Source organism: Heliangelus exortis, chromosome 1 (assembly GCF_036169615.1).
Source record: "Heliangelus exortis chromosome 1, bHelExo1.hap1, whole genome shotgun sequence".
NCBI lineage: Eukaryota > Metazoa > Chordata > Aves > Apodiformes > Trochilidae > Heliangelus > Heliangelus exortis.
The window spans coordinates 132,406,179-132,422,119 of NC_092422.1; the positions used below are offsets into that span (position 1 = coordinate 132,406,179).

The 15,941-nt window shown below is 40.0% G+C and overlaps 1 protein-coding gene across 11 annotated transcripts in view; it reads left to right on the top strand.

The window, feature by feature from the left end:
- The first annotated feature begins 226 nt into the window (after positions 1-226).
- LGR5 (leucine rich repeat containing G protein-coupled receptor 5) overlaps positions 227-15,941 on the top strand; it is an 89,824-nt gene continuing 74,109 nt past the window's right edge. For 5 of the 11 annotated variants that reach the window (XM_071766857.1, XM_071766887.1, XM_071766914.1 and 2 more), the window contains exon 1: positions 230-584. In XM_071766857.1, the coding sequence (XP_071622958.1) occupies positions 376-584 (209 nt within the window). In that variant the 5' untranslated portion in view covers positions 230-375. Of the gene's footprint in view, positions 585-15,941 lie in introns of all 11 variants that reach the window. The other 6 variants (XM_071766819.1, XM_071766868.1, XM_071766847.1 and 3 more) reach the window with 2 other exon arrangements.

Below are 15,941 nucleotides of genomic sequence, written 5' to 3' on the forward strand. Positions count from 1 at the left end.
AGGCCCCAGGCACTGCGGTTGCGGACACGGCTGGGAGGCGGGGGAACCCCCGCCGCCCCGCCCGCTCGCTCGCCCGCCCGCCGGGCCCTCGGCCGCCCCCGCCCGCCCCGCTTCTACGGTGGCGCGGGCAGGGCCCGCCACGCTACGGCGGGCAAGGCTGGGGCGGCGTCAGCTGGCGCACGGTGCCGGCTCCAGGGCTTTAAAGCAGCGTGTAAGCTGAGATGCTACCACAGACAGCGGCGCAGCGCGGCAGCGGCGGCAGGCGCAGCTGCAGCAGCTCTTCCGTGAGCCCAGACGGGCGCCTGCCTTTCGTCCCCTCCGAGCCGCGGGGCATGAGAGCGTCCGCCCCGCGGCTATAAGCGTACCCCGAGTTCCATGGCGACGTTCCGCGGGGCCCGCACCCTCCTCCTTCTACTGTGCTGCCTGCTGGGGCTGCGGCGAGGGGCGCAGGAGGGCGGGAAGAGGCCGCGGGGCTGCCCCACGCCGTGCCGGTGCGAGCAGGAGGGAGTGCTCCTCCGCGCCGACTGCTCCGACTTGGGGCTCACGGCTGTGCCCGCTAACCTCAGCGTCTTCACCTCCTACCTGTAAGTGTGGGTTGCCTGTGCGGGGGGTACGGGGAAGGAAGGGGGCACTGGCGACGGCGGCAGCAGGGTGGCCCGGCGGCGGTGACAGGAGATGCGCGGGGTTGGTGCGCAGCCGCGCCCCTGCCCGGAGAAAACACCCGACTTCAAATAAGTTTCTAATCGCTTTTTAATCGGGGAGCGGGTTGTAAAGCCTTTATGGATATCTCGCTATCTCAGTGCCCGGTCCGGCGCCTGGAGGATCGCCGTGTGATTTGCCGTTTAGAGGGTAATTAAAAGCGATTGCAACAGCAGAATCCCGATTAGACCTACGGGGACGTTATCTTCACCTTTGCTTCCCGGGACAGGGCTTTGAACCGCGGTTGCTGCTGATTTAATCTTTAACAGATCTCCCTTCGGGTTGAGGAAATAAAATAAATAAAGGAATAAATCGAGCGAGCGAGCGACCTCCCGGGAGGCGGGCAACGCTCGGAGGCCGGTGCGGTGGTCAGGTGGCTCTGCTCCGACCGGTGCCCGGCCCGGCCCGCATTACACCACTGGAGCCCTCCTGCTGCCTTGGGGTGCCTTCCGCACCGGGCATCCGGGCTGCCGCGCTTGGAAACCGAGTCTCAGGCAGGCCTGATCGCAGCGTGTAGGAGCAGAGACGGAGAGAACGGAGAAACTTCGTGTTGTCCAACAGGCACCCACAAGAGAGGAAGTTTTAGAGAGGAATTTTTTTCTTTTGTTTCCCTCTTTTTTTTTTTTTTTTATGTCAGAAGGGTCATGGTTTAGCCTCCTTTGGTTTTGTGGGTTGAAAGGCATGGTGCATTTTAAAAGTGTTATTATATTGTTCTTGTTACTGATTTCATGCAGTTTATTGTGGTTGCGTGTCCAGGAGCTGGCTGATTTAAGGGTCATCCTCCATATCCAGCATATAGTATGCCTGTTTCTGAATGTGTTTGTCCATCTGTATATTTGACGTGTGGTTGACATGCTTGCTGCTATGGTTACTGTAAAGACGCTTTCACAGTATTGCATCTGAGGAACTAAAGTGATCGGTCTGAATTCACTTCTCTTTTAGTGACATAAAACATACGTTGCATCTGAGAAAGAAAATTAAAATAAACTAGAAACAGTCTTTCTAAGAGAAGTACAAATATTACAACATCAGCAAGGTAGAAATGAAGTGCAACCAATACAAGTGTTAAGTATGTTAGGAGAAAGCTTAGTTTTGTGAAAATAATATTGGTTTAGCAAGAGGATGTACAGCTGAAAGACACTTCTAAAGGTTATGCATGTATATATTATTCTGAAATTTCACTTAACAATATCGGTTTCTACTTACTTTACAATTAACTTTTCAAAGTCAGAGCTCGTGGTAATGTTAAGGAGCAGGAATCAGCGCTACTGAATGACCATTTTCCATAGAGTAGAACTTTGGCTATACCTAATAAAGATACTGTCTTTAAGACACATAAAAACATCTGCCACTGATTTCAAAAGTAGCAGGTCAGGGGTTTGAGTAGATTCAAGACGCAGGTTTCTAGAATGCTTTGGAATAAAGATAACGAAGGCGTATCCTGTGTCTAGGGATAGATGTCCTAAATTCATGGTTGCTTAGAGGAGTGCTAAAACTGGAAAGATGTTAGTACTGTTTTGACTGTTCTGTGAAAATAAAGTGAACACAAATATGCATGATGATGTCAAAATACCACTCTTGTGTTCTGCTGTTGAAGACATACACCTCAAGTAATCTGCTTCTCAGTAGGATTGTCATCTGGTCCACACTTTTCAGTCCTCTTGTTCTGCAGCAGGAAAATGTCTCTTAGTCAAGATTTCTGTGGTGTTCAATAGCATAAACCCTGAAGAAAAAAACCAAAACCCAACACTGTGGACAGGCAGGTTTTTAAATGACAACTCTGCAGTCATGCAGTAAGACATCCAGTATAATAGTAGAAAAGACTTTCATACACATAGGTAGCTACACTCACCCTTTTCCAAATTTTCCAGGCCGTTATCCTTAATTGATTAATTATTGTCTTATTAAGTGTTGTATCTCATGTCTGTCTTCCCTAAATTACTGTCAAGTCTCATTTTCTGTAGGTGGCTAAGCAATGCCAAATTTTAAAAAATACCTGCTTATTATAAAGATGTTGGTCTCTCTGAGCTTCATAGGAGCCACTCAGATTCTCCTTGATTTATTTTTGCTTCCTCGGAAAAACAAAAATGTATTTTTGCATTGTGACTATTTTAACTTCAGACCAAAGCAGGAGATTAAAACTACAACATCTCTCTTTCCAGCAAATAAACCATCTTCTCTAGGTAATTCTTTTCTTTCACAGGACACATGTCTGGCCAAAAACTGTCTGCAGTACTACCTTGTGTTAAGTTTGAGCTTTCAAGATTTTTTTTCCTGAATTTCTGTCATTTTTTATCTTATTTGGGCATTTGTATAGGAAAGAAAAAAAGGCAAATGTTTCTTCTGTGTGCACTAGAAATAGTGTGAAAAGTTGAAATACCAAGGTCATTAAGGTTTGTTGGGACAGATATGCGCAGGGCATAATATATTAGGGTGACCAAATTGTGCATGTTTTTTTATGATACTTCTCTTCCATCAGAGCTAAATGTAGTCTATAGATGGACTTGCTGCAGTTTTCTCCGTTCTCATTTGTATTCCCATGCAGCAATTCTTGCCTGCCATCACAAACCTTTTAATTTATGATTCTGTGTCTGCTGCCATGAATAGTTGGACTTTTTTAAAAGCAGACAAGGAGAATCCAGTAGTTTCTTTCCATTACTTTTTCTTCATTTACTTTTAGGCTAAATAATGTACTCAATGTATTTAATGCAATTTCTGTTGACATAAATGTGAATTCCATGTGCTGATGAAGGTCAGCACTGAGTCTCTGTTTCAAATTAAGAGCATGTCGCTTTCCTATCAGTGAAAAGAAGGGGCTAGGAACTATAGGTCTCTTGCACATGGGACCCTCATTAATTCTCAAAGTTTGTGAGTTAGTGAAATATTGTTACCGTAACTGAGGCAAAGAAGGGCCTGCTGAAAGTTACAAAACCAGTAATTAAAGCCAGAATGCCTTATCCAGACTCCATTCTTCACAGCCTTACCCTACTTCTATGTAATTACTCATAAAAATTTGTGTAGAATCTGACAGCTCCTAGTGAAGAACATTTAGTATTGTGGATATTAAAACAAAATTATTTTCATATCTCATGTGATGACAATATAGGAGATAGGTCTTAAAATTTTTGACGGTCTCTGTTCTGTGCCTGGATAGCACAGAAAAATTAATTTGTTATATGTACCAGGACTGTCCAGCAATTCAGGTGCTGTGTTCTTTGTGAAAAAAAATTCTCAGTGATAAACTTAGTGGAATATTTCAAGTGGAATATTAAGTGGAATCTGTTCATAATGTTACCATTTTAGATTAAAACAGACATGCACGCATACATTGCACATTATGGCATGTTACCTTTTACATTATAGTTTACTTAATGAGCTATTTTGGGATAGGTATTGTTTGTATATAAAAAGTAAATTTTGGTCTTAAGGTTCATTGATTGCCATATTATATTTGCTGATAAATATTCCTGCAGAGTACATCAAAACTCTGTAGGGTATCTGAAAGTGTTTAAGACTACTAAGCAGAAAAATGATTAAAAATTGGGAGAAAAATAGAATGTTTAATTTTTGATGATTAAAAAGTACATTCCCAGAAATTAACCACACTTCTGAAATAGAGGAAGATAGTTGTTCCCGTGTCAGGAATACCCAAAAAAATTAACACCAACCCTCTGCAGTAAATTTGCATTATTTTAGTCATTCTGATTTCACAGTTCAAACTGAAGTCCTGTCTGCATCTTCATCTAAGGTATCTTGGGAAGGACTGTAGTTTTCCAAAGAGGTCAAACACCTAGGTATCTTACGAAAACATAAGCTTTTCTCTTACAACTTCAAGACCCTTTGCGAAGATTTAGGTGCTATGTATGTACTTAGTAAAATATCTACCTTTTCCTAGAGAGCACTTCTTTACATAGCTACAAACTTTACAAACCATTTTTGCGCCTTTCTAGTTGAAATAAATTATTTGTATGTGGTTTCAGTTAACAATCTGAGACTTTTCACAGTTGAGGATCCAGCTTCTGAATTTAGAATTTAACATTAAATCCCCCTTTTAAACAGGGCATTTCCTCTCAACTCAGGACAACAGGAGATATGCAAAGGTAAAATGTATGCATAGTTAAATTGGAGGTACACAAAAACTGAAGAAGTAACACCTGATTAAAATTCATATTTGCCAATTCTCAAGACATGTGTTTTAAATTTCAAAACATAATATATCAACTCAAAGTCAGTTTCTTTGCAAAAAAATTGTATTAAGATCTGACTTAAGAAGAGAATGCCACAGTACTGAAAATAACTTCACACTGCTTCATAAAGAGCCTTGAGCTGCTCAGAAGGGGGGAAAAATTCAGGCGCTCACCCACTACCTCTCACCTTTGTAGCATTTGCTCTGTGGAAACACTGCATAAATTGACAGAGAAATGGAATCTGTTTTTAAGCTGGGAGACTATAAGGAGCTACTAGGGTGAAAGCTCCTTCACTTTGGTTTCGTATCTGTAGTGTGTGGGACAGCTGAGCAGGCACAGGGAGCCTGACTCCAGCTGAGAACCTGTGCACTGGGCTGACCTTCCCAGTTAGCACGCCATCAGAGATTAGACTTTTCTCAAGTGCTCCCTTGTTAAACACAGTCTTTTCTCCAATATAATTTCTCTTTCAAATGTTTAAAATTGCAACCAGTTTTGCACCAGTCCAGATCACTTTCTTTTTTTTTTTTTTTTTTTTTAATTCTGCTTGCTGGACAAGATAATATTTCATCTGCGTGCACTGTTTTCTGAATCCTCTGTTGGTTATTTAAATTGTCTCGATTAATCCAATTTGTGCTATTTTCCCTGACTTTCTTCCTTGAAGTGTCCAGCAGTTCTGATTTTTTTTCCCAGTAAAAATAATGGTAAATAATCTGTGGTTCCTTTAGTTCCAAATGAACTGTCTGAGGGCAAGAACACGATGTGGTATTTTTGACATACCAAAACAGCTTTAGACTTCAGTTAGAATAAATTAACCTAACATCTTTAAAAAGAATGAGATATGATCAAAGCATGCTTACTTCTCAGAGATTTAGCAATTCATGAGGCAAATCCTTCTGCCGCATGCTCTCTACTCTTTGCTGAGGAGACCTGAGAAACTTCTGTACAATTTTACTGATAAAATGTGAGAAATTCAATGCCTGGGGAATTAGAAAAGAAGTCATAATAGTTGGGAATGTTTGGGCCTGAAGTGGTGTTACTGTTACTTGCTGAAGGAGTGTTACCCTCTTTTGGAGAGAGAAATCTCAGAATCAAGATCTAAATGAAAAATGCACGAAACTAAGATAATGAACAGCTTTGATGATATATGACAACTCTTAGTGTCCTGCTTTTAGTCCCAAGAAGCATGCCTTTTTTCCTAAAAACCTATGGCCAACAGCTTGGAATGTTTGAATTAAGAGACCTTTGAATGAGTATTAAAGCAGAAGCACCCAAGCAGATAACACCATCCTGGAGTGTCTGTGCCATTTAGATGAAAAAAGACCTCCATAAGCTGCTGCTCAGAGAGGTGGGATCACTCAAAACCAAGAGTGCACAACCCAGCTAGTATTATACTAGGTGCCAGAAATATCTGGAACTCCAAGCAGGAATGAAATGGAATAGCAGTGTAGATCACCAAGAGCTGGATGTCCCCTGCTTGATATGATCTTTTGCGAAGAACTTTTGCTAAGTGTGTTGTAACTCCCACCTTCAATATTTTGCTGTATTTTACTTAGTGTCAGCTGTGAGCTTTGGGTTTTTAGGAGGGCAGTGGCTGCAGCACTAAGCTCCATCCCAGAAAGGGCAAGTTATATTTTCATGTCTAGACACTGCTGAAATAAACAATTACTCTGAAGTGTTATCCCTCAATGACAGTTAAAATACTCAGCCACTCCTGAATTAAGATTTGGCTGGTTACAAATGGGCTCTTAGTTTGGAACCAATTGTATGATTTGTCTCCAGTCCTACAAATACTTATGCAGATACTTAACTTTATAGTGTCAGGACTGTCATTGAAATCACATGTGCAAATGCTGTCAAATCAAGACCTTAAATAACTCTAAACCAATTATCCCTTTCCCCAAATATCAATTAATTTGTGTGGAATATTTTCCCTAAGATGTTTGGCTACACTGCCTCATTACATAGCTTAGAGCATTATGTGTATCATAAATTGTTTTGGAGCCTTTCTTCGAAAAAATTTAAAAATCTTATATAAACCCATTATTTATTTCAATCTGGAACAAAGTGTCTTTCAACAGTATAAATTATGTAATTGCAATCAAGTAATTTTAAGAACATGTTTTTCATAAAATATTGCTAAAACCCTTTGCATTATAGTATAAAAGTACAGTAATTTTGTGCGGGATTTATGATACTGTGTGTGTGGACATGTGTGGGCAAATTAACAAACATAAAAAACATATCATCTTAAAGCAGTACAAACACCCATAGCTCCCATCACACAAAATCTCTTTTCTCTTTTGTAGACACTTGAATAAGTGCTTTATTTTATTTTATTTTTTTAATTGAAAGTAACTATGCTTACTAATGTTACCAAACTTAAGCATTGAGTACTAAAGTAATGCAGAAGTGTTTGCTGGACTGGGAGTTACAGTGTATAATGACTGTGTATAACTTAACCCCTTGTGATTTTTTGTGTGTGTGAGTGCCTGTGTCATACAAATTTTCCCATGAAAAAATATAATTTAAAATATATTTTGGTGTGGTACTTATGAAGGGGAGGTAAGGTGGTGTTTAATACTACTACTTCTCTGTCTTTTTTTTTTTCCCTGTTCCTTCCTTTACCAAACACCTGCTTTTGCATTGCTTGAGCAAATGTTACATCACTGGTATTACACAGAAATAAAACTTTCCTAGCCCTTGTTTCTGCAGCAGTAGGCATCTTAAGATAACAGTTGTACCATCTCTTCTGCATCCTGTGATAATATAAATGCTAGTCTAAGAATGAGACAACAGATGTAAGATGATGTCAGCATTAAGGGAAGAGTAAGGGCACTGATCTGACATTCATTGCATTGGTAAATGAGTCTCTGTGTACCCTGAGGGGAGAAGTAAGTCATAGCTGGCAAAGGAAGCAAGTAAGATTAGACAAAATTCTCTATCACTGAGAGTTACCTGTTCTGAACCACCTTGGTGAGTAACTTGCCTTTGGGTCTTTTTACCTTGATCAGTTTAGCGTGGAAATTAAATCTTTTTCCTGGTGGTCTTGCACATGATGAAGTTACAGTTATGCTTGTGGTAGTGGACAGACCAGGTTGTCCCGTGACTAGAAATGAGATTAATCCTTATGAAGGCACACAAACCAAACTTTCTTGCACATCCTGGTTCACAGAGATCACCATTTTGGAAGTATGAGGAAAAGGCAGGAACTCCTGGGAATAGAAAGTATGATCAGCTTGCTCTAGCAGGGATGGAGGTAGTGAGACCTTTGAGTTCAGCTCCTGGATACAGTATTACAGAATTGTCATTGTTGGAAAACACCTCTAATATCACCACCTCCAACTGCCAACATACACATACCCCCTAGCCCCTTCCCCACCTCCACCCCCCCCCCAAAAAAAAAAGTCACCATGCCCATTACAGCATATCCTGAAGTACCTGAAATACGTCATTTACATGGTGTTTAAATCCCTATAGGGGATTGTGACTTCACCACCTCCCTGGGCAGCCCATTCCTGACAACTCTCAGGAAAGAAGTTTTTCCTAATACCTAGTCTAAACCTCCCCTAGTGCCACTTCTGGCCATTTCCTCTTGTCCTGTCATTACTTATCGTTAATTTATCATTAATCATTATTTGGGAGAAGAGGCCAACACCCACCTCCCTTCAACCAGTAATGAAGTAGTTTATAAATTCAAGAAAATGGTTCAACTTTTCTTTGATGTATGTGGTATCTGGGACATCTACCTGTATCTGAGTGTGATTGATTTAGTAGTGGCTGATAAATGGTGGAGAACTTTAGATTAAAAACACTTAATTAGGAGTATAGCATGGTAAAATAAGGTGAAATCAGAAACAATTTTGTTTTCATAAGGATGTGAGTGACTTTGTTTTCCTTGTGGCTGGCTATGTGGATTGAACTCTGTGGTGTATAAGATTCCTTTTTTGTAACAAATGAAGTCTATGCAGGCATCTGAAAACAGTGGTTGACCCACTGACAAGAAAATACAGGATCCATATGCATGGTGAAATATGAAAATTTCCCCATGGAAATAGGGAAGTCGTTCAAAGACAAGAATTTGGAAGAGGACCAAAAGAAGTGCAGGTTCAACTTTGTGATTTGACAGGGGTCTCAGAGAGTAAATTCCAGTCCTACAGTGTCGCTGCATAAAGCCTCTCTATAGTGACTTCAACCATTAACAGGCACACACAATTACAGGGAAATTAACAGAGAAGGAAAAAGGCCATGGTGAAGAAAGAGATGGTAGATAGTTTGAGGATATGTCTATAGAGTAATTAAATGTGGCTCTTATCAGGCAGCTCAACCAATTTTAAACCCTCAAGGGAAGTGGCTGCAATGCACATCACCATTTACATTTGTGGCATGTGTCTGTAAGACACATGTATAGTTCCCTTGTTGTAGTTATTATCAGAAACGTTTGTGACTAACTAGCCCTAGTGGAAATAATACTGAATATATAGTTTTGATGTTGTGAAGAGTATGGGTTTGCAGTACTGCTGCCAGGTGTTTTTAGAAATTGAGTGTGGGGCACAGTGGAGAAGTAATTGGTAGTGGAGTAAGGGTTTCGCATTGTATATTTCACATTGCATTTAGGCCTAGACCTGAAAATCTGGGAAAGCTCGTGGTCTGAGACAGCTGTAAGTCCATCAGCATTTGGAGCCTTCATGCTGCCTTTTACCTGTTGCTTGTACATACATAATGGGAGCCATTGGGTGCCAGAACTTTACTTCTCCCTGGCCAAGAGAGAAGATGTGAAAGTAAGGGCAGGAGAAGCATTGTGGAACATTCTATCTGCCTGAAGGCCAGAGATGATACAGAATACATTCTGGACACATACATTCTTGAAAACTTGAAGTACATGTTCCTAGAATAAAACAAGTGTTTACTGAATAATGCTATCATTTAGAATAGAAAAGGCCATCGTGTGGAAACAGGTTTACGTAAGAGAATATTGTAGCAGAAGTATTTCTTAGGTTATAAAGATTATATATTTAAAATAAATCATTGTAGGGAATGGAAAAAAATAACCGGTGGCAAAATAATCTGTGTATGTCATTCCGTGTGTGTAATTTAATAAACTTATGCCAAGAAAGACTTCAGGTAGTTCTCACTCTGCTTATAGTACTGCAATTAATTGAATTCTGTGGAGCTGGTATGCTAAAAGAACTTAATTTTTAAAAATTGAAGATTTTGGAAAGTCATTAATTAGCGTAATTAAAATGAAGCATTCGATTCAGTTTTAGTGTTCTAATGTTTCACAGAGAAGCTTCTAGTATGTCATCACTGTTCATGGTGTCTGTCTTTATGAAAGAATAAAAGTAATTCTTTAAATACTTCAATTTTATTTTTTTAGAAAAGAAAGACTGGGAGCATTCAGCCAAGTGTTTGTTATTACCTTGTTTGTGTCAAGATGTAGACTCTGGAAAGAGAGTTGTGTTCTTCTGTGTCAGGGAGTTGCAGTCAAGTGTACAGACTTTCCAGCAGTTCGAGGAAGGAGGAAATTTGCTTTTGCTTTTTGCTTTTCTTTTGCAGTCTCTTGTTGTTGGTAGTATCCAGTGTAAAGAACAACAGATTATTTTGGAGGATACTTGCACAGCACTGTGATACATTGATTCCATTTATCTTGGAGGTAAAGAATTGTCACACCAAACAGAGTTATCAAAATCACATTTCTCTGTACCTTTTAGTGCCTCAGCTGTTTTGCCTCCGATGGCTGTCTGCAATCTGTGAAGAATCCCCTAAACCTGAAGCCAGATGGGCTCTCTTTTCTACATTTATCATTAATGCAGCATCTTGTAGCAATGTAGCTCTGTGTTTCTGCCTGTCTGACAATGGAGCAGTGCTGTAACAGCATCAGATTTCACAAGGAAATATCCAGATTCACTGGATCACAATATTTGCAGTGCTGTATGTCTGTGTGGGAGGTGTAGAGGGAAATGCTGCATGTTTTCAAGATGCTGCTAGATTGATCTCTTCTATTATAGGGTTTGTTAAAACAGTGAAGCTAGAACTGAAGCTCCTTTTGATGATATGGATTGAGCTCACAGTTAATTTTATTGCAGAGAACTCTGTTGGTAATGGTGAGTCTAATCAAAGGGAAATTACTCACTCTCTATCCAAATACCATCGTATGTTATGTACACAAACAGAGTGGTTTTCAATATTTGGCGAATTAATTACTTAAGTACACAGTGATAGAAGTTAATTGTAAATTACATTCGTTAGTGGTTTTTATTTTCTCAGCATGGAGAGCATCTATTAAAAAAGCTCACAGCTTTTGTAAGGCAGCATTAAGGTGGTTGCTTAATAAACGTGCACTGATCAAGATTAGACCAAGTGAAAATTAGTACTGTGTGTATCACCATGTAAAAATATGAGCTTGGTAAATGGGCAGATGTCCTAGCTACAGGAGGATAATAACAAAAAGACATAAAGGAAAAAAAAATACACCTGAGCAGCAAAGCATTATACCTATATTCTTTCAGTCAGCAAAATCACTACTAGAATTAAAGATAAATACTTACCTAGCTGAAACAGGGGGGAAGAAAATCAGACATGAAATAAGCCTTCTAGTTCTTTTTCCATAAAATTGTGTTGTTTATCAGAAACAATTCTGGCAATTAAAATTCTAACATTTGTTAGCAGGCTTAGACATTAATCTGAGTGTTCCTCTGTGTTTTCAAGTCTGTTCAAAGTGAAGTGCATTGGACCAGCATTAGCCAAGGTGACGTTTTGGAAGATGAGTCTGAAGAGCTGACAAAGCAAGTAGTGTGTTTGTAATCTGTTTAACTCATGGAGCAGCTCCTGGCTTATTAGGCAAACTGAAGTCTTCAAACAGTGTGGCAGGGCAGCACCTGAGTCAGGCCACTGGGGTGCAGTTAGAGCAAGCCTGGTGCTACTGCAGTAACCTCGGATGCACTCGGGGAATGCATGGTTCAGGACTGTGAAAGCTGACCTGAAAGAAACAGCCCAGGGCTGGCCCAGGTGGAAAGGGTGACACAGAACAAACAGAGCTCAAAATTTTTCCTTATGCACTATGGCATTATTATTGATGAAGATAAAATATGAGGTGGGATTTCTCAGTAGTTACAGTGTGAGGAAGAGGCTTTGAAGTTGCATACTAAGATGATTCTGTAGTGCTGCTGCAGAACATATACTTCTTAAACATTTTAATGATTTAATATATGCATATTTCTCAGTTCCGATTTAAAAGACAATTTTTTAATATATTAGGTGTCAGGGTAAGTATAAAGACATAACCGTGCACAGGGATTGAACTCAGAGAGAAACCCCAACAACATTCAGATATCAGTCTTTATGTCATCATCCATCAAAGTAGATAATGCGGCTCATGAAAAATCAAGAGTCAGCTCACAGATACCCTGGGATGTGTTTCACTAGTCAGAACTGTCAAGGAAAAATTCTGAGTATCTTTTCTCTGGCTTCTGAGGAGGTTTGCCTTTTATCATTGTCTACCTCTCCCAGAGGTAGAGTCCCATTCGGACTGTCTCAGAGCTGAGTCCATGAGGCACTGCTCCCCAGTTCTGTGAGAAATTATGAAGATCTGTCATAACTGTGAATTTAGTTTAGTAGTTGAAATAGTTGTTTTTTCATGGATCTTAAAAACTTACATCTCTGTAAACTTTCACATTTTTAAGACCTGACGATATAATTGCAAGCTTTGCAAGTTCTATGTAAAGTTGTCCAGTAAAATCATTATATTTATTGTACATATTATGTTTTCTGGAGGCATGAACAAATGCAGACTAATGCAAATGTGTGAATTTTTGGGCTAATTGTATCAGCTGCAGTGCTTCTGTGGAGATCCTCCATACAGTTTCTTATTCTTAAAGCATAAAACATATTAAGGTACAGAAATTAGTGTATTTTTTCCAAGTATCTGAGTCTTCCATTTTGTCAAAATGGAAATACTTTTGAAGTTCTGCTATACATTGCATTTTTTCTTGAATACCAAGGTATCCTGTACTCATGGGAGTTTGGCAGTCACCCACTTTGGGACACAGATGTAGACCTTGTTGTTTTGTGTTTTGAAGGAAAGCTAGATCATGTGTGAGTGATGTGACATCAGACAATCCAGCTGTGGGACTACTACCACCGTATCATTTACTCAGGACTTGTCCCTTCATAGTAAGTCTATGTCTGCTATCTGCATCTCTGAGTGCCTATATGGCTTTTAAGACCTCTATCCTTACCATTTTTAAACTATTAAGTGGGAAAGAGACACCTCACACCGGACAATAAAACTTCTTCAAGCTTCTCCATTTACTATTACAGATCTAGGAAGAGGGTTTTTTATAAGATTTAGCTTTTGAGTATGAATCACAATATGCATCTATATAGTATAACTGTTGTGTTCATCTTCTCTCTAAACAAAATAATCTTCATCTTTTTTTGTTGTATCCTTCTATGGTAAGCTTTTTTAATTGCTTTAAAATTGAGTTCTCCAAATAAATAGTGAGTGTTCAGAGAATACAATATATTTTTTTTTCCAATTCTTTACTTACCAAAATAATCAAAGAAATCCAAACTTGGTGCCATTGCAGAAGCTTACTTTGAGAGCCATTTTTTTTGTTTTGCTATAATTACTGTGCCTGAAAGGCCAACAGAATAAGGATGTAGTAGGCACATGGAATTCAATCAAAAGATAGAACTTGAGGGTAATTAATGAAATCTTATAAAATTGATGATTTAGTGAAAAAGAAGAGAAACAGGAAAGGGAAAGCTTTACATGTATGCTTAATTTTCTGATACGTTTTATCTATATATTTTCTAGTCCTGTCAGCACAGAATATTTTCATAAAAAACCATAAGAAACCAAAATGGAGTTTTTCTCCAAGCTGTGAAAAGTAACAGATTTAGGGCTTGCTAGATCTATGAGGAAAAACAATAGGAGAGGTAAACCACCAGAAGTCAACTTTAAAGGTGCCATTATGTGTGCTGACTCATGAGCCTCCCGAGTCCTGACTATTGCTGATTTCACTTAGCCATGCAGAGCACTGGGAAAATAACTTGTTTTTTTGCAGCTGAATTCTTTGATTAGGAGCAGCTTGCCCTTGCTTGTTAAGTTTCTGAATTCACAGAATGGAAATATAGTGCTCAGAATTTTCTGGAAGATTGGATTTGGAATATGAAACTCAGAAAAAGTGTGCTTCTGTATTAAGAGTCCCTCTTCAATAGAGGCAGTTTAAGACAGATACAAGGTTCTGGTTGAGAGAGACTAGATGTACATGATGGGCAGCCTACACCAGAGTCAGAAAGACCTACCCTTGGATTACAACTACATCCATAAGGAAGAAAAGAAGGGTTATACTCAATGGGTGACTCCCATCTGAAGGGAACAGGGGGTCCAATATGCTGAGTAGACCCTCCTCACAGAGAATTATGCTGTCTCCCTGGAACCTGGGTGAAAGACATCAGTCACTGGGAAACTTCCTAGTTTGGTATGGTCCTCAGACTGTTACCCGTTACTGACCTTCCATGGAGGTGGAGAGCAAGCTGAGACTGGTGGTCTAAAAATCAAAGCGAGACTTTGATCAAAAGAGACTTTAGAACCTGGGATGGTTGGTGAGGGATTCTGGGGCACAGATTATCTTTGCTTTTCCCAGTTGCAGGCAGCAACACTGGAGTGAAGAGAATAATACAGTCTTTTAATACATGGCTCTGTATTTGGTGTCACTGCAATAATTTTGGGTTTTTTGACAACGGCATGGCTATACAGCACCAGGCTTTCTGGCACCTAATGGGAAACACCTTTCTCAAAGGAGGAAGAGAGTCTTTGTACAGGATATTTCAGGGCTGATTGACAGAGCTTTAAATCAGATTTGAAGGGAGGGGGGGGGAGGAGGATGTAACCAGGCTTGCTAGTGAGGCCCCTGGGTGTAGTAGCTCATCACTTGTGGGGCAGCGTGGTAGCATTTTTGAGAATCAGAAGGCCTACCACCCCTCAAGGGTGAAAACTACATGCTCAGGTCCCTCTCTGAAATGCTTATGCACCAGTGCATGCAGTATGGGGAATAAGCAGAAGGAGTTGGAAGATCTGTGTTCATGGCAGGGCCTTGGTCTCATTGCTGTTACTCAGACATGGTGGGATAGCTCACAAGAGCGGAATATAGCCGTGGATGGCTATGTACTTTTTAGGAAAGATAGACCAACAAGGCAAGGTGGTATAGTTGCTATTTATATGTGAGAGCAACTGGAAGACGTTGAGCTCTACCCAGGGAGGGAGGAATAACATGTTGGAAGCTTATAGGTAAGAATTAAGGGGCATGCACATATGGGTGTCCACTACAGACCACCAAACCAGGAAGAAAACATTGGTGATACCTTCTGCAGACAGCTGGAAGTAGCCTCAAGATCACATGGCATAGTGCTTATGGGTGACTTCCATCACCCCGATATTTATTGAAAAGGCCACATAGCTAGGCACACCCAGTCCAGAAGGCTCTTGGCAGTGTATTGACAATAACTTCCTGATGCAGGTGGTGGAAGAGCAAACAAGGAAAGGTGTGTTGTTGGACATTTGTATTTGTATTAACAAATAAAGAAGATCAGGTTGAGGACATGATAGTCAGTGGCGGTGATCATGACATGGTAGAGTTTAGTATCACATGAAGAAGCAGTAAGGATTGCATCTCTGGACTTCAGGAGGGCTAATTTTGTCCTCTTCAAGGACCTACTTAGAGGTATAGCAGTCACATTTATCATCTTATATATACTTTCAGAAACCCAGAGGTGCACATTTTCACATTTCTAAGAAAACTTAAACCATTCTCCAGTTGTATGCTTTATTTTTTAAAAATTCAGAAATGTAAGAAATGGTACACTTGCGGCACTAAAGAAAATGTATGCTTATAATTAAGAATCATCTCATTATATGCCTAGGTAGCCAGAGACTGCACTTTACAAGAGACAAATGACGTGACAAAGCTGACCAGAACCTTTTTTTGTTACCAAGATTTGTATTTTAAGGTTTTTGAGCCAGTTCTCTATTTCTTGGTTACCAAATAGCCAATC